The 23025-nt window shown below is 47.7% G+C and overlaps 1 protein-coding gene across 1 annotated transcript in view; it reads left to right on the forward strand.

Annotated features, from left to right (window-relative positions):
- Positions 1-23025, forward strand: part of LOC119443023 (tensin-1-like) — a 283272-nt gene that overhangs the window by 65276 nt on the left and 194971 nt on the right. The window contains 1 exon segment of the mRNA XM_037708140.2: positions 3279-3320. Coding sequence (XP_037564068.1) covers positions 3279-3320 — 42 coding nt within the window.

Below are 23025 nucleotides of genomic sequence, written 5' to 3' on the forward strand. Positions count from 1 at the left end.
GCAGGAAATGGCAATACGCTAACCATCCACTATAGCCGTTGATTCATCCGAGACGTCGCATTGACTATTGCATCGTTGGTTAGCATGAATGGTAGTTTCTAAGTGGCTATGGTGGCTAGGCACGAAACGTGGTTGTGATCGAACGAGCTGATTATAGCTGGCGCCAGCCAAACTGCCAGAGCGCTGCGCGGTTCTAGTGAGAACGGTATTAGCTCTGCCCTGCATTCCGGTAGGCTCAGCTCTGCTTCCGCTCGCTGCAACGTTTTCTGGCAAAAGATGACCGCACTCCCGATCTCCGATGTATCTCCGGCGTTCGTGGAAAGGCACTAAAGGAAGTAGCGAGAGCGCGGCGTCTCGTTCTTGTATGTTTTCAGAAATTTAGAAGGCATTTTTAGGCACACCGCGACGGTAGAATTAATGACCGAGAGTGGGTTTCCCGCAGCGTAGCTAGGAAACTACCGCGTCGTGCCTTTTAAGGTGGTCGCAGAGCGTGCATTAGTCATGTGATGGAAGATATATGCACTGCCTGAAAGGGAGAGCGGTATCGCTCTCCTAGTAGCTAATAACTCCTCCTGGGCGCTGTCCTCAGCAGGAGGCCCTTTACTACTGATGTCGCTCATATGTGCCATTGTATACGGCGCGAAATTGCGAACGTTCAGTATGCAGTATTGCAGCACACACTTACCGTGTCACTCAACGCACCATGATGACAGTGCCTCTGAAGCAGCTGGTACAAGTATATATGTCGAAGCCCAGCTTTCACATAATGATCAAGCAAAGAAATGTATACGCACGAAATGTCTGCGGTGTCTAGCTCTTTTCGATGATAGAACATAGCAGGGAACAGAACAGAATAGTATAAAACAGGAATTTGTGATGAAATATAGGCCGGAAACTGCACCGATTTCGAGTCCATATCGAGCTCTAGTGCTCGTTAAGGGGCGTCGCTAAGAAATTTGTTATCAGTTTTCAGTTAGCGCTTAGTGTATTTGCTGCCGTTCCATTAATAAGTGGCTTTTGCGGATTTGTAAATTATAATTCGCCAGTGCGAAGGAAACTTGATAAAAATATTGGACGACCTGTGTGCGTCAGAGAGAGAGGAAGGTTCTCAAAACTGGCGAGGTTTGCCTGGTGGCACGCGTAGCATGCGCTGCACCAGGTATTAAAATGTGATCGTCAAATAACAGCGCTCAAAAAAAGAGGGTAAAACGTAGAAGAGATATACACATTTGCGCGCTGTTATTTGACGATCGTGAGTAACCAACTAGCCCGAATTTCAGTTCTAGTGAGGCAAATGTCGAGCAGAGTATCCAGTTGGGCTTGTTGGTTGAACATCGTATAAGGCTACAGCGCGGAACCGAAGCACACGAAGAGAGGAGAGGCACGCATTCATTCCTAGTCCACAGCGCAGTGTCTGTGTTCTTTGTGTGCCTATCCTGTCTTCGTCTTCGTCGGTTCCGCGCTGTAGCCTTCTACGAATCAAATGTCGAGTGATAAATGCAGTGATACACATAGGAAAAGTGACTCGCACAAAACACATCACACTGAGCATCTAAAGTTAAAGAACCTCATTGAGACCAGTGTCTCGCAGAGAAGTTTAAAAACGTCTGTGTATTGCGTAGGACACACCGGCAGTCCATGGTCCAAGTACATGCAGCTCAAGATGCGATCCGTGAGATACATTAAGTTCTGGTACTAGGATGGTCATTTGGAGTGTAATGAGGTTGCAATAGTAGATTAAGTGCTTGCGCTATTTCCTCTAGTACACTGCATGCAGGGCACAATGACGATCATATGCGCCTAATTTTTCGCAAGAAATACTTTGTCCGCACCGGCCTTATTCGTCTGAGCGTTGCCTGTGGGCGTCATGTCTTTCTACGGGCTAAGGGTATTGCTAAACCGTGCTGAAATTTAATGACTGTCTTTGGAAGAGAAAAAGGAAAGAAAGTTGTCACTTGTCTTGCCCTTATCCAAACATATGCAGATGGTAACATTGAACACAGTGTTCCGTTACTTTATTTGTCGATCTTGGTTCCGCAGAACACTGTATTACGATGGTAATCCATGGTTGACATTAAGTAGCACGCGAATTAATAACATTACGTTCTTTTTAAACGACGTTTCCTAAGCGAAGTTATTTTATTATAATGACCGGTTGATGTATATGGATTACGATGAAACAATAAACAGCGCACAAAACACCGAAATTCCAATTGTGCACTGAATTCACGGTTTCGCAGTTTACGTTTTTTTTTTTTTTTTCGTTGTGTTGTTCACTTCGAATAAGAACTTCCCGTTTGTGGAAAAAATCCAAAACAGTATAATTGAAGAGTCACATCTTAGTTTGAAATCTAATTCGCATAATCGAGCCACAGCGCTTACGTACTCTCTACGGGACTTTTTGAAACGAAGTGCCGTCAATAAATTCAGCCTCTTCATATAGCCAAAGCATGCTACCTGGGGTTACCGCGTGCACAGGGAGTTTGTCTGCGGAACCAACTCGATGCACCTCTACAACCAGGTCACGATTAAAAGAAATGCTTTTTTAATGGCTATGCTATGCTCTGTTTTGAAAACTTTGTTGAACAGTTGCAAGCATATAAGTGTAAATCAAACAGTAGACTTTGTATGGGAAAAGGAGTACCTGGCGCTTATATAGGTGTCAACGGTCATCATCACCTAAAATTCGTGCATAAAATAATTTCAGTTTGTTACCTGTACATACGCTCACAATAAAGAGGCCATGATTTCAATAAATAAAACATTTCAGTTTTCAACTTTTTCTTGCTGTGCTTCTTTTAATGCTTCCTTAACAATGACACATGGCTATTACCGAACTTACAAACTGTCCCACTTGATATTTTGCTGATTTTTTATTTCCATCCATACGAAAGAGGGCAGCGCCTCTCGGACGTGGCGTTGACTGCTCCTTGTCACCCGACGCAATAAACGAGGAGTGCCGACAATTCAAGCATCACGTACAGCATACGAGCAATAACGTTTTAGTAAAAACACATAATTTGCGTATCTCTGGTCGCGCAGTAAAAGCTACACTACTTTATTTGCTGTGCGAAAGCCGTGAAGAAGGGTCAAGGCGGACGAAAAGATAACTGCAGTGCGGAGCGTTTATTGGATGCGTGCAGTACAGGTGCAGTCATCTGTAGCTCTGAAGGCATCCTTGTCTAGGGTTGTTTACGCAGTGCTCTTGGCATGCGTCGTGAACGCCCTTCGCGTTACTCATACACTAAACTGAAGCTGCTGCCGCTTATTGTTCGCAGGTGCAGGGAGACGCAACGGACGACTCCGATGGTGGAGGACGGGTGAGTGTTTCCGGTCATCTCATGGGCGTGGACCTGCGCTCACGGATATAACATTAAACAAAGGCCCAGTGCATTTCTCTGCTCAATGATATATTTTTGGTGAACGTGCAGACATAGCTGTTTAATTTATACCTCGAGGATTGGATAGCCTAAACTGAAATGATAGCTGAAGAATCTGAGAGAGACGCTGTTCACGAGGATTTTCGTTCGTAAGAACTTTTTTCCTCTTAGGATACCACATTTGCGTGCGAAGTTCTTATGAATATCCCTGAATACCAATTTCCTATAGAATACCGTGGGTGTTGACGCAAGTACCGATCTCATAACGTAAGCAGCTAATGGCACTGCTATTGCCATAGTGAGGAATGTCATAGATTGCCGCCGAGAGAATACCATTAGTTGCTAGAAATATCACTCCTTGCTCTCCGTATATTCGTGCGCCCAACGACACTTTTCGCTTCGAACCTGCGCTTTGTCATACTCCAAGTACAAGGCGTTAGTATATTAGTACCTTAGTACCAGAGAACGTTCGTTGCCAATGGCGTGCTGTGTTCCACAATTCGTGTTTGCGTGCGTGCATCTCTCATTCTTTCCCCATAACACCATCCTCACTGGGAAAAAAAAAAAATCAGAATGATAGCTTTATTTTTCTGTGCCTTATATAAGTTACCGCGCAAATTGAAGGCCACTAGCACATTACAGCGCATTTAAAGGCATGATGCAATGAACAAATGTCGTTTCCGTAGGCCGGTAATTGCACACGACCTTCTCCTATCTGTGAATAGGCACAGTGAAAAGACACATAAAATGCACTTCGCTAATGCCGGAGGCCGAACAAGTGCAACCCGTTAACACTGCTGCATGCTTTGCCGCGGAAAGTGGTTCGACAAGCGCGTCCCGCGCATACAAATTGCGTATACGTGGATACGCTCCACCCTAGCTCGCTGCATAAAACTCGCATCATGTAGTCGTCCCCCCGTTTCACTATGCCGATTTCTCAGCGGAAACGGCGACTAGAAAAGAGAAGAAATCAAGAGGCATAACCAAGCGCTCGTCACGCTTGCCGCGAGTCGTACGTTTTCGAAAGACACACCTGGACACCTGCCAACCTGCGCGCAATGATTGCGTGCAAGCACGGAGGCCACCACGCCCTTTTTCTTTTCACTTCGCTAGATGGCGCCACCGAATTGACTCTAGGTCGTTTGTTTAGCTAGCGCGCTTGCGTTACCTTTTTTTTTTCTGCATTATCATAGCCGCGTGTCTGCGTTACCTCACTAGCACCCTTCGGTGTTCCTTTGTGCGTCGAAACTGCAGAGTCGAAACCCATCATCTTTTATTTCCTGCCGGTCGACCACTTCCCGAGCGTGAGGCCGCTCTAATGTACGACTGTCGCACGTGGGCCCCTCGCTCTCCGCTCCAAACCCGAATGCGGAAAACAAGCGGGTTGCAATCTGCCTTTGTTGTTTCTCGCTTTTTCTGATCCCGTAACAGAAGGCTTCTCAAGGTCGACTCCCTTCTGCGCTGACGCTCTCCTAGACCCAATTTATTTTTTTATTCCCCTGGCCCCTCATTCTGTCAAGGTCAGGCGAAATGGAAGACCATGCACACAGCGTCCCGCGGCTCGTTTGCTTTTAGGTTTGGTGTTGTGTCTGGCTGTTATGGGTGCGTCGTAAACCCATCGCGTTTGTTCTGGTTGCATATTGCCTCCCGTCGCATGGGCACTCTGAGCGTGGCTTGCGGATGCATCGAGTCTGCGCAGATGGCAGTCAAACGATAGGCTATGATATGCGGAAGGAAATTATGGCGGCTGCTGCTAGACCATGCTATTATTTTATATTTATATCTGCTTCCTTCTTACATTCACGTGTCTGTTTCGTCTAGGCAAATGCAACCGGACACTTGTTGCCTCGATTCTAGTAATGTATGAGCCGGTGCGTGACATTGAGAACGTTGCAGAAAATCTTGCTCCCAAAGCCACATTAAAAGATCAACATGACAAAAATGCGTCCGGTGCTTGTCTTTGCCGGAGATGTAGAGCTGCGAAACGATGACGTTGGCCCGACTGCCCGGGTATCGAGGTCACAGCAGCCAGAAAATACAACTTTGCTACCGTTTAAAAGGGCACATAAAGAAACACTGACTCGATTTAGACTGATAAAACATTCCTGAAGATCTCTCATTTCTTCGCGATAATAGGCTCATTATTAGAAGAAAAAATTATGGTCAAAGTTTTACCTTTGAATTTCGTGCCATAACCCGGGAGCCTGTACGTCAATATAACGTAATGTCCACGGATTGCAATTTTCCCCCTTTTTTATGTTTATGTTTATGGTTCAGTAAAAGTTCTTAAAACTTCTCAAGTTCAGTTTCTGACTCTTTTAGAATACAATTTAGTTAATTTCTTATGGATAAAAATTATAGGCCCGAGCAAACGCCGTCAAAATACACGTGATTCCAGGGTGAGCTCAGGCGGGAATTTCAAGGCCGCCATCCGTCGCCACCGGCCTGTCGTTCTTGCATCTTTTCTAAAAGGCTTCCCAAGCGTCTTCTCGCGGCGTAAGAGTGGCTTTTCTGGTATTGTGGAAGGGTCATTCACTAGCATAGCTCAAATAATTTTTTTGTCTTCTTTAGTGTACCTTTAAAGCCTGACGTGTAAATCCAGCGCGTCACAGATGACTCGGTGGAATTCATATGAATTAAGCAGCATGGATAGGTTACCTCATCATATCATTCATAAGGAGCTAAAAATTGAGTGCCAGAGGAGTACGCAGACTAATCAAACTCAAATAAAGATAGCGGTTGCCTAGGGCGTCTGGCTCTGTAGGCTTGCTTTACGGCAAGGTTGACATGACTTTGCCTAAATAGTTTTTCACATCCTCGGTCCGCTGAAGAGCATAGCCAATTGAACGAAGATGAAAGAAAGCCGATATGTTTCTTCAGTGGCGCACGAGTGGTTGCGCAAGCAGACAGAGTTATTTTAGCACTATACATGAACGATTCTCAAGCGGCCAAGGTATCCACGTTGAATCTGGACTCTCTGATGTACAACCGACCGGGAAGCCATTCGCATAATGGATGTCGCCAAAAAGTAAAATTTCTCTTGCTTTTATTTTAGCATGGAATTCATAGGCGCAGAGCAATGCCCGCGCACAGGGATTTCGCAACATACTTCCTCGAAGACGAAGATGCAATGATCTGTATGAAATCAGGGGCTAAATCTTGTAATGATCCATTTTTTTCTTTGTTTTTTAATGCATGGTATTTAAAAGATGTTGGCGCCTTTGGGTGGCGCCGGCCACTTCTTTTCGCATACAACGAATGTATACTAAATATGACGTAACAAGCCGGCACCGCACAAAATAAAGGTAACAAGAACAAAAAATTCAGGCAGCCAGGTGACCTAAATACACTACAGCCGTTCACAACAGAAATCACAAACAATTCGGAACATAAAGTAATTCTCACATAAATGGATGAGAGAGAAAGAGAGATAGACAGAGAGCTAAACATTTATTTTGCTGCAGGTCCGGAGTCTACATATTGTATAGGAGTCTTTGAGATCAAGAGGTCTTTCTTATGAGCTTTCTTTCGTCGTAAGCTTTCGGGGGAGGAATCCATTCGTCCCAGGCATGGAGGAAGGAAACAAAACAGGAGAGGACCTGACGTCACTTTTTTGAAGCCGGAAGTGCAGCCATGTTGGTGTGCCACCTCTCTTTGCGCCTCCAATCAGCGGTTCTGCAGCTCGCCGGAACAGATGGGCGCGAAATTTGAACTTGCATTGTTACGAGCCGCCGGAAGTGTGTGCTGCTGACGCGCGTCAAAACAAAGCCTACAAAACTTCTGCAGCAGTTTTAGTGAAGCAGACGCGCTCCTGTGTTTTTCCGTGGCACGTTGAAGAAGACAACGAATATCCGCGCCGTGATTGCTTGAGTGTATCTATTGCTGGCCGACACTCGCACTCACAGACCCAAAACACAACTTTCAAGCTTACACACCAAACCCCAAAGTCAGCTTTTCTCGCGAACAAAAGGTGCTGCGGAAAAGACACCGGCGGAAAAATCTTATCTCACTTTTCAGAGACCGAGAGCAGCAGCGAAGCTTAAGGAGCGCGGTTGTCATGGCAACGTTGACACTTGGGGTACCCATCCCAGTGCTCCTTTGCGAAAAACGGCACGTGACTTCCGCCACACCTTCTCCAATACGCTCGTGCTGGCCATGGCCTCTCCTGGGGTTTCCTTCCTCCATGGTCCCAGGAATGATGTCGGATTGGGAGGGCAGAAAAGATGTCCTGTAGTGCGCGTTGAATGCGGGAGCAAGCCCTGAGCTGATGCTCAGTATTGGAATAGCCCTGGCAGTGAGAGCATCGGTGTCGTCTAGGAAGGCTTTGCATATGGTGTGTAATGTAAGCCACGGGAAGAGAGGATGTTTGTGCTTACCTGATAAGTGTGGCGTCTGCTCTGTTAAATATACATGATGGGGAAAGTCACAAGGTTGCCTCTTCTCGAATTTTGTGTAGAACAGTGAGTCGGTCTTTGCGGTTACATTTTCGGATAGTCCTCATGCTAAGACTGCCTGCTGGCCAAGGGCCAGGGGGTCCTGGATTGACTTCACCTCCGGAGTGCTCGTGAGCTCTATCGTTCTCTCCAATTCCCTGGTGGCCAGGTATATATGTATAGCTATTCGACTGAGACACTAATGTTGGGATGTTTGTGCAGATAGGCTTGTAGTTCACGGAGGATGTGGTAGGGGCAGTGCATTGGCATGGAAAGCTCTGCATGCATCCTGGCTCTCTGATCGAATTATGATGTTGGTCGTTCGGTGGAAAGGCAGCGTGATTGCTTTTGCTATGGCGGCCATCTAGGCTTGTTCTATGTCTGGAACCTGGATGAAGGCCGACAGCTCATAAACAGATCACATAAAATACATTTCTTTTTTTTTTCAGTTTGAAGTTTATTTTCCAAGCAAAAGAAGGAACCGAGACAGAAGGGTTTGCACCTGACGGGGCCTCGGTTATCCGTACTTAGCTGGCACAGTGCGCAAACCTCTGCATGAACCACAGCATATACATCAAATTTAACAGTACAGCAAAACAACAAAAGCAGTGGTATGATTGTGATACACAACAAAGAAGAATGAATAATTTAATAACGCTATCAAATTAGTCTGGTATGCGCAAACACTTTCAATACCACGAATAAAGTGTTATGTTTGCTATGTGCGCTGAAAAAGAAACTAATAATTGTAAACGCTTTCATACACGCAAAAAATAAATGTAGCACCATGTATTATTGTAACTAAATTAACTATCGCAAGGGAAATATTTGTGTAAGATACACTGAGGACATTGACTGAAAGCAAAACCTTATGTTTTTAATAGATTTCCTTCATTCTTTTTGTCTTCAACAAGGAACTCGTTGATGACCTTCTTAAAGCACTTTGGGGACAAATCGCATTCTTCATGACACGAATAGTGGTTTATGATTGCAGGGACTTGATAATTTAATGTTTCTTTACCGTAGATAGATAGAGAAACATTTTATTGTTGCTCAAAAGGGGGGTGGGGGCAGCGGGCTAGTCGGGGGCTCCTATATATATTGATGGCGTGAGTGGGAGAAGTGAGTAGGAGGAGGAGAGGAGGTAGGGGAGGAAATAGGGGAGCAGCGCACTGCCGTGCGACATGGTTGTCGGCGGGCTGCCCCACCCGGGAAAAGGGTCTTCATAGAGGTCCGGATGGAAGCGGTGCAGTTTTTGAAGGCTCAGAAAATGCGTGTCTGCAGGCGGCGGAGGTGCACCTCTTCCTTTCGCGCGTAAGACGGCGATGGTGGCACGAATATCGAACGTGACTTGCTATAATTGTTTAGAATGTCCCTGTATGTCAGAAGTAATTCCACCCGTTCTGGACTCCTGGACACTGTTACAGTGTTTATCAAGGTGTTGCAATGTACCTGTTCACAAATTAGTAATATATTTCACAGAGATGTACAATATATTAAGTTTGTCCGCTCTCTGTGTATTATTAAAAGCAGTTTTCAGAATTGTGATATCATTTTTTGTTGCTGAGTGAGAGTTACAAACTTGATAGTTTTGTTTTTAGAAATCTTGCAATTTCTAGTAGTTTTTATTTTAAAGAATCGACGGCATAAGTAAAAACTGTCAACCCTTCCACTGGGGTGGGGATGGAAGACCAGCGAAGCAGTACTGTGGTAGGAATTATGTATTTCCAATTATGACTATGTATTAAGATGCGATGGTGCAATTGGTTATTTTAACTATTAAAGAATGAGAAATATGTATGATCCGGTGGTTTTCATTTATTTAGTGACCACAGGGACCATGGCCTTATGGTGGCTACGATACACGCTTTCACTCGCACATACAGCATACGGTCAATGAGAGTTTTTTGCTATTGCCGGGCGCGACCATCGCAGAGTGAGCCACTGAACCGCCCGCGTGCAGTGCAGCTTGTGGTGATGGGCGGCTCGAGCGTGTACAAGCCATAACAGCTTCACTGTAAAAATCCGCTTCCAACAGTCACTAGACTTCAAAATTTTCTTTAGAATTTAATAAATCTCATCAAATTCGGTGCAGTGGTTGCCGAGAAAAACGATTCCTCCTTTCCCGCTTAGCACTGGTTTACAAAAGCACCTGAATTATAGAAAGGAGATATAGACTGAAGTGCTTTGCCCTGCTACTAGCTAGCAGGTCTTGCTGCATTAAGTGGATATGATTGAAATGAAAGGTAAGGCTAGAAGCTATTTGAATTAACGCCGCACCTCTACTGAAAGTAGACGCAATTCAGTAACACCCGTGCGCGATTCCTACGAAGTGCCATTTGCTCAAGACACACGTCTCCAGTCTTCCGCCTCAGAGCGGACTGTCAAACTGCAACTTTCTGAAACTCCAGCTAACGAATAGCTGTAGATAGTTAGCCAAAAGCACAACCGCTTCACTCGAGGAACGGCACTACGCGTTCCAATGCGCGCAGCTGAAGAACATTTCTGATAAAGGCATCATGTGCGTGAGTACCGTGGCAAGACTTGTGCAATGGCCACATCAAAACGAAAATTAATTTCCTTCACTGATCACGTTCTCCGTAAACATCAGCAGGAAGGGCTGTGACGCGAACTTTACTAACATTTACAATAATTTCTTCCCCGTATAAATGGTCATTCCGGTTCTCGATGCATGCACTTGAAACTTCTACCAGCATGCCGTGAACGGGTGAAGGGACGAAATACGCTGTCGCGACTATACCAGTAGGCTTAACGTACGACTTAACGAACGACTATACCACGAACGACTATACCAGTAGCTTAACGCCAGTATACGATGCGGTGCCTCGCAGCGCTCGTCAATCCACTTCTTTCTGGCAAATACGAACACCGATCTAGAACTCACTCTGCTACACTAGTGAGGAATAGCGCCTCTGCAGAACATCTCCACGCGCTTTATCTCGCTTGACGCGCACCCTATGGCATGCCCACAGTGAAGCGCAGTAGTCGAGCGGCGCGCTAAGTAACACAGCACTCCCACACACGGGTGCCAAATGGTGGCTGCGTTTGACGCGGCGCGAGCTGCGCGCCCCGGGTCCGCCCACCAGGCCCGTTTGTTTTTCCTCCTATACTGTTTTCCCTGCGCGCCGTTCGGGCCTCCTGGCTCTCCTCTCGCTTTTGTTCGTTGCTTTCTTTGCAGTCGCCGTTGTCGTCGCCGGAGTCGTGTGCGCGCGCGCACGGCGTGGGCACTCGGCCCACCAGTCCTCAGCGCGCGCGCCAGACCCACTCCTTGCAGCACGCTCACACTGTCGACGCCGCTTTCGCTGCCTCTCTTGCCGGCACTCAAACACGACTCACTTTCCGGGCGCCACCTAGGCCGACTTGCTCTTCTTTCGTCCATACCAACTTCGCGCTTGCGACTGGGGAGAGGCCTTCTTGCTTCTTCTCCAGCCTCCCGGCTTCTGCGTCCATCTGAAGAACGGCCTTCTTTCCGACGCCCAAGATCCGTGCTGCCGCTTGACGTGAGCAACGCAGCGCATTCTCGCCCCGTTTACGTCGTGCATCATCCTTGCTCTGCTGCTCTGAGTGTTGGCGACAAGCTCCGATACGCTGCCGTGCGTCTTGCCGAGGCTCTCGACTCTGCGCACTCCGACCACTCTTGCAATTGCCGTCGCCGTCGAGAGTTCGTGGAATCCGTGCAAGCTGAAATCGAACACGTCGTTTCCGATTGGATAACTCAAAACTGGTGCGACGAAAGGTGATGTGAATTCGGTGTAAACTCAAGTGCGACTAGTTGTGGCTGACTGCTGCAAATCTTGGCGCGGCTGAATTCTTGCCGCCTCGGTCGGTCCAGCAAGGTCGGTGCCTGATAGCAACGGCGGTGCCGAACTCTCGTCACTGCCAGCTCCCGCGGCTGCTGCCACCCCTGAAGCTGCTGCGGCGTCGTTTCGTCATCCGCGGCGGCACACCCGCTGAACTCGGAGGAGGGGGCGTACCCACGCACGCGCCGGAAGTCGGCAACAGGTCAGTCGGGACGACCCACAATGCAGTAGCTGCGAGCACCCCCCCTCCGGTGGGGAGGCGGCTCCTCTGATTAATTATACTCGCGGTAACTAGGCCAGGCGCAGGCAACCCCCTTGTTTGTTTTTGGTTAGTCCGTCACGCCAGCGAGCACCCCGTGCCGACGGTGTGGAGGACACTGGTCGACCGGCCCGGCGTTGCCCACACGTGTTAGATAGCAAGATATGTCGAGCGAAAACAACGGTGATCGAGTGATCAAGTGGCCCAGTTTCTCTCTTGTTTTGTTTTTCTGTTTGGATCATTGTTTTGCATGTTGCAAGGATGAGGCCATTAACATAGCTAGTCATCATTGAAGCTGCCGTGCCCGTCATGTCAGACTAAACGACGCCATTGTTGAGCTCGTTGCCTTAGCTTTCTGGGGTCAGACTGCAGCCTCTTGCCAAGCTGTTTATATATGGGCCTGTGTTTATATACTAGAGTTCAACGATGCTCACGGCAACGATCCCGTGCGGCCGCTGTCGAGACTAGCACGCGCTAGCTATTCGGTATATTCAACAGCGTGGTTAGTGCTTACTGGAGTGGCGTCTCCTCTGCATCCCCCCCCCCCCCCCTTTTTTTTTTTTTTTTTTTTCACGAACAAGCTCTGTCGAGAGTTATTTCTGACTTGATTCACTCCGCTAAGTTTGAGCGGGTTGTTCCTGAACATCCTCGGAGGATTCGGGTCGGTGAACTTTGGATACTGTATACTCGAACGCTGCCACAATTGCATTTATTTCTCGTGATCTTAAAATCGCAAGAGCGACCAGTTTTTTTTTTCAACCCACTCAAAGCTCACTGGCGCTCGAACGTGCAGTAGCCGCCCGACCAGACGGCGCCACCGCGGATGCCTTGCACAGTGCGTTGGAGGTCGGCCTCGCTATGCACGCGGCTTCGGTGGCTGCTGCGAGCGTGCAATGCGTCTACTCTACTACACGCCGCCGGAATCCTTGCCGGCGTGGGGCTGCCCACGAAAGCACCTTGACACAGAGCGAGCTCACGCGGCGCACACACGCGCACTTGCTTACTATATACGCGCGCTTCCCCCGTTTGGCTTTCCAAGAATGGGTGTCGGTGACGAGGACACCGCGGCGGGCTGACTGCCGCTGACGTAGTCGGGATAAGTGCCGAGAGGGAGTGTTCCTCCTCCTACGCCGCCAGCTGTGTGGTTCACTGGGATTTTGTGCATCCGCTGTTGTTTTTTTATCGCGTACTTCTTCACTACTCGGTACAAAAGGGTGGTGTGAGGACTGGTGGCAAGCGAATACCGCTGCTGCACCTACGAAATGAATATACGGTGCCTTTAAACTTAACTATCTGTATTTTTTTAATGCGAAGGCTACGCTATAGCCTTACTCAAATCTGCTTGCACGTGTGGCTAATGCGCTTTGGCGGACATCACATAGCAGCGGTGGCAAGCATGTAGGCAAGTAAGCGAAGGAGGCCGAGGCTTGAGAGAACACAATACTTCTTTATTTGGGGTAAACGCCTGAGGAAAAAAAAAAAAAAGCAGAACACAAGAAAGAAAAATGACCAAGTATCTCGGCGGCTGCGTAATGGCGTTTCCATGAACGCGATAGCTGAAGAATGAGTCGATTAGGAGGGATACAATTTTCTTGCCAGGTGCGTAAATAAATCCTTGCGCGTTCCGCTGAATGAACTTCTAGTTAGATGAGTGTTCCTTTTTTTTTCGTTTTTTTTTTTTGGGTGGGTGGGGGGGGGGGGGGGGTCAGTTGCGTTAGGTGCCTCCCTCGATATTATTATTATTATATTATTATTATTGTGAGTTGTTGCTGTAGCAGTAGTTGTAATCGTAGAATTATTTCGATGAGCAGTGAAATGGGGCTGCAATTTCGTTACCACCGCGCCAGCTGCACACCTCATAAAACCTTGCTGCGCGACTCCCTTTATACTGTCGACGTTGTGTGTCGTTCACAGCTTTTTGGCTCATAGTGTGTAGCATGTTTCACCGTTATTACTGCTGCGTGCATCGTGGCTCGCTATTTGTACATGCTGGTGTCACAGGCTGTCTTCGAAGCAATGGCAAACGTTACGATGTTAGTATGCGCTTGGTAATTATGTGATAATAACGACGTGGAAAGAGCACCATCAACACCACCACGGAACTTGCACTCTTGTCAGATGCCGCTCATCAAAGAAGATATGTATGTATACAGTTCCCTCAACAGGCCAACGGATTATTATCCCCTTGTTTGCGTGGTCTTATGCCGTGTGATCATTTTGAAGTTTTACAGAATGTTTAAAAATCGCCTGTGGCCGATAGCATAATTCTAGTCCTTGAGCTGGATTATTCAAAGAGGCGGACATTACTTGCCCGAGAAATCGAAACACATCATCAACTAATTGATGAAAATCTACTAATTTACTTCTTAATTAATTACTTTACGGCACATATTGCAAGTTATGAATTGTAGCCGGTGAGTTTGCAAGGCATAACCACGTGAAATCAATTTTGAGGACGGCATGGGTTTACAGATATGCGCCATCAAACTAGCAGTAAAAATGCATAGTTGTCCCACTTCTTTACCAAAACTGACTGGACATTGCAACAAACGGTGGGATGATGCGACGACCCGAGTGGAGCTCCCAGGAAGTACGGTTAGAGGTCTTGGGGGAAAAATAAGCAACCAAATCACTGAGACCTGGTTACACAGTGATGTACTGCATTATGTCGAAGTTACGCCGCCGGGCTACATGTTATAATGTAAGGAAAGATCGCAACGAATGAGGAGGGGGAAGTAGCACTTATGATTAAACGCGATATAATATTTCTGGTTTCACCAAATGCTGGTGATATTGAAGCCGTCTGGGTAATGATTAAGCTGAATAACCATCCAGTGTACATTGGAGGCATCTACAGAGTCCGCGGTTCCCCTGTTGAGATTTCGACCAACTTAAATAGTTTCATGGATTCCAATATATATGTGCCAGGATGACAACATAATACTGCTAGGGGATTTAAACTTACCAGGAGGAATTCAGTGGGACTCACACGCCCCTTGTGGGATCGAATTAGCAAGTTGTGAGCAGCTTTCGGAACTTCCGTTTTGATTATATCAAATCTTGTCTGCAGTACACATGTGTCTTTATGGGTGCATCCTCTATTTCCGACTTGGTATTCGTGTCATCACACCTAGAAGTAATTCTTAAAAACTGTGAAATAAATTAGGGTATATCAGATCATAATGTGATCATTTTGTCCTTAGATATGGTTACATAGTCAATCCCGAAATAGTTTTAAATTTCGCAGCTGCTGATGACTTGTCAGTACTAGAAAAGCTTGAACACTCCTTTGATACTTTTCTTATTCTGCGAAACTCAAATGCTAGTACGGAAGTGCTATGGGATTTTGTTTCGCGAGTGGTTGGATAATGCATGGACCTATTCGTTCCAAAGCGTAAAAAAAAAAAGAAACGCTAAAATGAAAAATCCCAGAAGGCGTCTGAAACGTAAACGCCTGCTCAGAAAGCATGTTAAATAAAAGTAGTCAAGAGGGGAAGAATGCCATTCAGGTTATGAGGCAGGACTTGAGGCGTCTTGTCAAAGAATCAAAAGACAACTTTATAATGTAAAACTCACAAAGTTCTTGCATGACGCACCTGAAAAGTTCTGGCGATACGTGAATCCAACTGCACATACTCGTCTTATTGCAGGTAACATGATCGTACTGGGAGCTTCAATTCCTTTTTCTCGTCAGTGTTTACCTACGATGATGGAGTATTGCCAAACTTTAATGACGCATCTGGCACACGTCTTATAAGTGATATCGCGATAAATGAACAAGTGAATTTAAATTTGCTGCTTCTATCGACAAAAACGAAAGTCCAGGGCAAGACGGAATACCAAATGAGTTTCTTTATAAGTATGCAGTATGGGTTTTAAAGTGCTTCACAATAATTTTCCGCTCGTCGATAACGGGTGGTTGCTTTGCTGATGCTTGGAAGCCAGCTTAGGTTGCACCGGTGCACAAAAGCAGCAGTAGTAGTGAACGTAAAAACTTCCGTCCCATTTCGCTTGCAAGTACATGCTCTAAGCTCCTTGAGCTTATTGTTTCTAAACATCTTTTGGTATACCTTGATGATTACGATATAATATTTTCCCATCAAAATGGATTTCGAAAAATATATCTATGGTTACCCAGCTCGCCCGACTCGCTCACGATCTCTCTCCCGCAATGAATTCTCGCGGACAGAAAGACATACTATTTTTAGATTTCGCGAAAGTGTTTGACAAGGTGTCCCATCCGAAGTTATTGTTAAAAATTGATTGTATCTTTAAGAACTCCAACATAACACAGTGGTTGTCCTCCTATCTTTGCAATCGTAAGCAGCACGTTCAAATTCAAGATTAAAAATTGAAACCTGCTAACGTTGTTTACGGAGTTCCCCAAAGGAGTCTCTCGGGCCCTCTTTTATTAGTGACACGAGCACCGAGTGAAACTATTTGTTTCCTGCGCAACAACTGCCGTTTAGGGACCGACTTCCGGTTTCTCACAGAGGTGGGACGAAATTAAAGATAAATCATAGAAAAATAAAAACAGGTAGATATCGATAGTTCTACTTATGGTCGATGATAGGTATGAATCAGGGCACAGGTTGAGTACAGTAAAGAGCAAATTAAGTGTCAGATATAATTAGAAACAATTAAGGAAAGTCCAAGTACCGTACACCAAAGCACACAATCCTACACTAGATACCCACCGCATCAGTACAGGTTCCCGTGCAAGACAAGAAGTAGCGTCATCAGTGACGTCACACTGAAACCAGTGGTACCTTCTCATTACTATTTAAAATAAAAACAAGCTAATTAGAGCTACAGACCACCTGACACAGTTAATGCCTGCCTAACACAGTGGAGGAGTGACGTCGTTCCCTCCTCTCTCGCTTCTCCTCTCCCGGCGCGCACCTGCACCTGCCCTCCTCGCCCTCCTTCGCTCCGTCGCCCGCTCCTCTGTGCGTAGCGGTTTCACGCCCGTTCCGTTCACCATGGAAGTAGACGATGAGGACGCAGGGTCAAGTATTGTGTACTCAAGGAAAACACAAAGTTAGCCCAAACAATACACCAGGGTACACCAACGCCGAGGTGCGAGTGCCACTTGCAGACACCTAAGTCAAGGATTAGGGTCGTTTCTCATTTAAAAAAATTTTATCAATCATTTGCCCAAAGCTATTACGGTTCCAATACGGTTTCTTGCCGATGACTGCGCAATGTACAATACGATAGCTACTCCTTCTGATCAAATTGAACCAAGCTTAAATCTCCAGGAAATAAAAAAAAATGGTGCTGTGAATGGCGGATGGCTTTAAATGAGTCAAAGTGAGTTGTGATGACAGTGAGTAGGAAGATGCAATGCCCCCGCCACGTTCGAACGGATGATGGACTCTCTGCTTCAAGGTTTCAAATGGTCAACTTGCCTTTGTTACCTCAACGACGTCCTTGTGTTTTCTCCTACGTTTGAGACGCACCTTGAGCGCGTCGCAGCTATCCTTGACGTCTTCCGCAAGGCTGGGCTCCAATTAAACTAATCGAAGTGCCACTTCGGGCGCCGACAGATTACAGTGCTCGGCCATCTCGTCGATGCTTCCGGAGTACAACCCGACCTGGAGAAGGTTCGAGCAGTAACAGCTTTTCCTATACCTCAGTCTGTCAAAGACGTCCGGAGTTTTGTGGGGCTCTGCTCTTATTTCAGACGGTTTGTGAAAGATTTCGCAGCAATCGCTCGACCACTCACTGAACTTCTGAAGAAAGACGTGCCTTTTACGTGGGGTTCCCCTCAGGCTGCCGCATTTTCACGCCTTATCACGATTCTGACCAATCCACCGATCTTGGCCCACTTTGACCCGTCCGCACCTACAGAGGTCCGAACCGATGCCAGTGGTTATGGGATCGGCGCAGTCTTAGCGCAACGACAACACGGACACGACCGCGTTATAGCCTACGCTAGCCGGCTCCTGACAACTTCAGAGCGCAACTATTCGATTACCGAGCGCGAATGTCATGCTCTCGTCTGGGCTGTTTTAATGTTCCGCCCATATTTATATGGCAAGCCCTTCTCAGTAATCACAGACCATCATGCGCTGTGTTGGCTTTCGTCGCTCAAGGATCCTACTGGTAGGCTCGGTCGTTGGGCTCTCCGACTACAAGAATATCCCTACACAGTGACGTACAAGTCGGGGCGCCAACACCAGGACGCAGATTGCCTCTCTCGCTACCCAGTCCAAGACCCGACCTCTACGTCTGATACTGACACCGACGCCTGCGTTCTCTCTGTTTTTCCACTGGTCCATGTCGCCGACGAGCAGCGCCGTGACCCGTCCTTGCGTGTCATCATTGACCGCCTGGAATCGTCACTTGCCGACAGCTCCCTTCGCTTATTCACACTTCAAGATGGCGTACTCTACCGCCACAACGTTCACCCCGACGGCCCAGCATTACTTCTTGTGATCCCTAAACACCTTCGCTCGGCTGTTCTCCACGAACTTCACGACCTCCCCACTGCCGGTCACCTCGGTGTGTCACGTACCTACGACCGGATCCGCCGACGCTTCTTTTGGCCAGGGCTTGCTCGCTCCGTTCGAAGATACGTAGCTGCGTGTGAGAAATGCAAGCGACGCAAGACACCGTCGACGCTCCCTGCTGGGTACCTTCAACCAAATACCACACGCGTCTAGCAATATCATAGAACACACGTACTGTATAAATGACCATAAGCTTACCTGAGTAGAGGAACACAAATACTTGGGCTTATCAATAACTTCTGATTTGAGAAGGAATTGGCACATTGATAACGTTTGCTTCAAGGCCAACAAAGCGTTGTGGAGACTTCGGCTAAACTTAAGTAGCGCGAGCCCTGAAATTAAATGCTTGGCTTATAAGGCACACTAATACGGTCAATTTTTGAGTATGGAAAAATAATATGGGATTCCTATAGAAAAAGTAATTGCTTAAACAACTGATAATATACAACGGCTCGCATCCAGATTTATATTTAATAAATATCGGTATTTCCACTCTACAGCTGAGCTTTGTAAACAAAAAAGGACTGAGTATGAAAGGCTGACATTTTTATTTGCCATAATTAAAGATCGAGTAACAGGCACTGTAGGTGCCCGTTATCATGTGCACGTGTTACTCGTGTATGCTGGTGCGTGTGCGCTATGCTGGTGCGTGTGCGCTATGCTGATGCGTGTGCGCTTGCAGGCATCACCCTCGTCATAAAAAAGTAGCATGCTAGGCGTATTGCTCGGCAAAATGTCTCCTCACCAATTAAAAGAGGCCTCTCTCTGTTTCTATGGGAACCCGTTTAATTATCGGTGGCGGGTCCTTCTGTACTGTGCGGCTTCACGAAACGACGTTCGAAAAGGGGCCACAATGCATGCGTTTTCCGCGGACGTGCGAAGCGAGCTCGGCGAAGTTCCGACGAGCGTTGCAGGCTGGGGAAATGCGGGGGGTGCTGGGGGCCCTGGAAGCCGTCTGTTCTATGCCATCCATCACTTCTCGCGACCTCTATATCGCCGTGACGCGCGCACTCGGTATACACAAGCGCGCCGCTCCTCGTCTGTATTGTACAGGAGAGCCGATTCGCGCTCCTTGCCCCGTCGATGATTGCGGCGCGAGAATTCCTCCCACGCAGGTCCGGAAAGAGCTCGTAAATACGCCTGTCCTGTACAGCACGTGTAGCTTTCTCCTTCCCGCGCAAGCGTGGAACATTGCGCCTTCATCGCGCGCGCAGCCGAGCTGGTCAAACGCTTCGCGGCCGCTGCAGCTGAACGAACGTGCGCTACCATGCCGGAAGCCCATCTGCGCAGACGGGTGTGTCGGGTCGACCGCAGCTGTGCTCTTCGGAAGCGAGCTGCGAGACTCGGAAGCGCCAGTTTATGCGTAGATTTATCACGAATGTTTGCGGGCGGGGCACTCGCAGACAAGAATCGCCCCTTACAACCTCGCTGACATCGTAGATATATATGCAGGTCAGTTAAATTCATCCACGGAATGATATTCGTGTTGAAGAAGAGTCACCCAAATGCCAAGTCGCGCGTGTCGTAGTCTGCCTGTTAATGTAAGCAGCCTTTCCGCTGAGCTAGCGCAACTTTTCTTTTGTCCAGTGTTGTGCCTTCAGCAGGCGATGCATATGAGACTACCGGAGCTCGCTCCCCTCCTCCGTCTGCAGCCGACGCCCGCCATTTACTTTGCACGTGCCCTGCGACAAATGCAGTCCTCGAAAGTGTACGTAGTGGTGTTGAAGTTGAGAAGGGACCAACCTGAATACCAAGAACGATGACTCATGAACAATGCATCTCATAAGTCGCCGTTGCAGTGTCTGCACGAAACGTGTAAATCATGTAATTTAAACATGTAGTTTCAATTCGGCGTTATGCCCCATGGCAAACCGGGCTAAAAAAATATTGACCTGGGCCAACGCCGAACGGAGCACTCTCATCATCTTTGAAGAAATAATTTCAATTGGCTTTTGTGACATCCACATCGGCATGCACATTCACTGGCTCTTAATTCTCTCCTGTAGCGTGGTTCCTCCTGTTTGCAATTTTGCCCTTAATTTATTATATTTGTTCCTCCACTTCGTTTCACGACTTATATAAGTGGTATGGTCTCTATTACGTTTCTCTGCCGTTTGTAGATTTTTAAGAGACTGGAACCAGCCTTCGCAAACAACTAAACCACTGCGTGTTGCTCCTGCTTCGATTTAATTTCGTATGGACGCCTAAGAAGCTTTTAAGGTATCTGTACATGCACAAATATATTTAGGTTCGACGAATTTTGTCGGATAATAAGACAGTTGGAATTACTTTCTTTGGAGCTCGTGTATTATAGGCGCATGTCGTTAATATATTGGGTGTTCATAGCCGCGCCTCTACAAGATGACGAAAAGAAAGTCTTCTGGATAAGATGTCTGGGTCCCACCTTGACAAAGAGCAAGATTCACTAACGCATCGGGCATCTTTGGAAAAGTGGTGCATGTTCTGCGCCTCCTTTTCCTTTTAGGGCTAGTATCTTTGTTGACCTTTAATAAGAACGCGTGCCGCGCCCGCTGGTTTTCTCGTCGTTCGATATATCATCTCGGAGCTCTATAGAATGAAGTATAAAACGTATATAGGTCATCGTCGTCGTATGAGGCGCTTCTTATCCTTTTTTCTATGCATCTTGTCCGCAGGCTTGTGCTTTATGCTTTCGTAGAGAAAAGGAACCGCGTATTCCTTTTTTCCGAAGCATACTTAAGCGGGCTGAGTAAGAAAGACCACCGCCAGGAAAAAAATGTACTGATGCGCATGCAAATTGACCTGCTTCGCGAAGTTGTGTGTCGCTGCAAGCGCGCACAGTGGAGCACGACGCCGTCGTTGATCCCTCACTTTCAAGGAAGATACGCTCTGCGCAAAAAACACATAGTAGAGTGGAAAGCTGGCCGATGAAAGGACACTTCATCTTCCACTTTAAGCGGTTGAAATATGGGGCAAAAACCAACTCATTCCGTGGGTTATGAACAGAGCCACGCGGTCCAGTTACGAACGCCAGATGGAAAGAGTTGCCAGCACAGTGTGGTGTCTTGACGTCCCCATACTGCCTATCCTCACGAAAATTAACTGCTAGGCATTTCGGGTCCAATGGTAATCCATTTATTGTGCGACTGAACCGGTACTGGTCACTGAAAAGCAGTAAAGGAAACACTTTCGTGTTAACAAGTCCGAGGGCATCTAAGTACTTCTTATGAGTTGTGAATGCGAACGCGGTAATGTCCAATCTAACGCCGCTGAGTGGTCCTTCGAGTTTTGCGCTGCGAGTAATGTACCATAGCGGTACGAGCTGCCCGAGCCAGCAAGAAGCAGCTCGCTGCGGTGCCAACGCCGCATGGCACCGACGTCCTGTGCGACGAGAGACCGAGGAAGCAGCAGCGGCCACCAAGGCCGGCAGGCGCGCGCAGCAGCAAAGCCCCGTGGGGGTGAGAGAGAAAGAGAGAGATACGGACCGCGCGCCGGCTTCTGAGAGCGACGGTGACGTGGCGTCGCGGCGATGCCCTCTCCCCTCACGCAACACCTGGCGCGCTAGGGCATTTCACCCGCTCAGTACCGTCGAGGCGCGCGCGTGACATGGCGTCGCAGCCAATGGGAATTTACGTGCCGTTTCGTTGCTACAGACGGCAGACGCCGGCTTTTTCGCTCAATGGGCCAATTGACGCTTTCGCATCAATAGTGCAGGCGAAAACGGTAAGCCACTTATGGGAGCAGTAGATCGACTGTGTCACCTTGCTTTTATGCAGGATGTGTGCTGAATAGCCTTAGCATTAGCTGCTTGATCAATTGTAGATGCATATGCCGCCCCCGGCGATAAATTGGAACAGATATCGAAGTCTTATTTGCAAGAAAGCTTAATCGTCGAGAGCTCAACACAAGGCTGTTCATTCGTCTTTGGCACGGCGTTCTACGCGGCACGCCGGCCGCGGTAACGTCCAGTCGTGCCCCACGATTTTTCACGCATGGAGACGCGCGACGCATCTTTTGGCTCGAGCCTATCTGCCGCGCGTTCAGTAAACGCTGGCGAAATCCACTCACTCACTCACTCACTCACTCACTCACTCACTCACTCACTCACTCACTCACTCACTCACTCACTCACTCACTCACTCACTCACTCACTCACTCACTCGATCCTAACAGTTTGCTAAGCATACACATTCTGGTAGATCAGCTTGGGTAAAAGCCGCGAAACTTGCAGCTGAAACGTACCCAAACTACTATTACATGAACATGGCGTCACATGGCAGCAGCACTACGACATGCAGCACAGTGATAACGCGAAACAGAGCCGTGTCACGAAAGGTGAGAGGTGCGTAGGCCGTCTAGCAGAGTCGTGGAAGGCGAGTCTGCAGGAAGGACACCCTTTTTCACGAGGCCCAGCGCTCCCGGTGATAAAGGCGGCTCTGCTGCTCCATTAGAAAAGGTCCGCTGGTGCGGCGTGAGTGGCGGCGTTTGGCGTCGACCATAAATCGTGGAGCGCCGAGAGAGCGGATTTGCCGCCTCCATCTGCCGCCGTTGTTGCTGCGGTCAAACGGGTTGACGCTGTAGGCCCCCAAACGGGGGCCATCGGACGCGCCTGCTGCTGCTGGAGAAAAAGAGAGAAGG

Source organism: Dermacentor silvarum, chromosome 2 (genome assembly GCF_013339745.2).
Source record: "Dermacentor silvarum isolate Dsil-2018 chromosome 2, BIME_Dsil_1.4, whole genome shotgun sequence".
NCBI lineage: Eukaryota > Metazoa > Arthropoda > Arachnida > Ixodida > Ixodidae > Dermacentor > Dermacentor silvarum.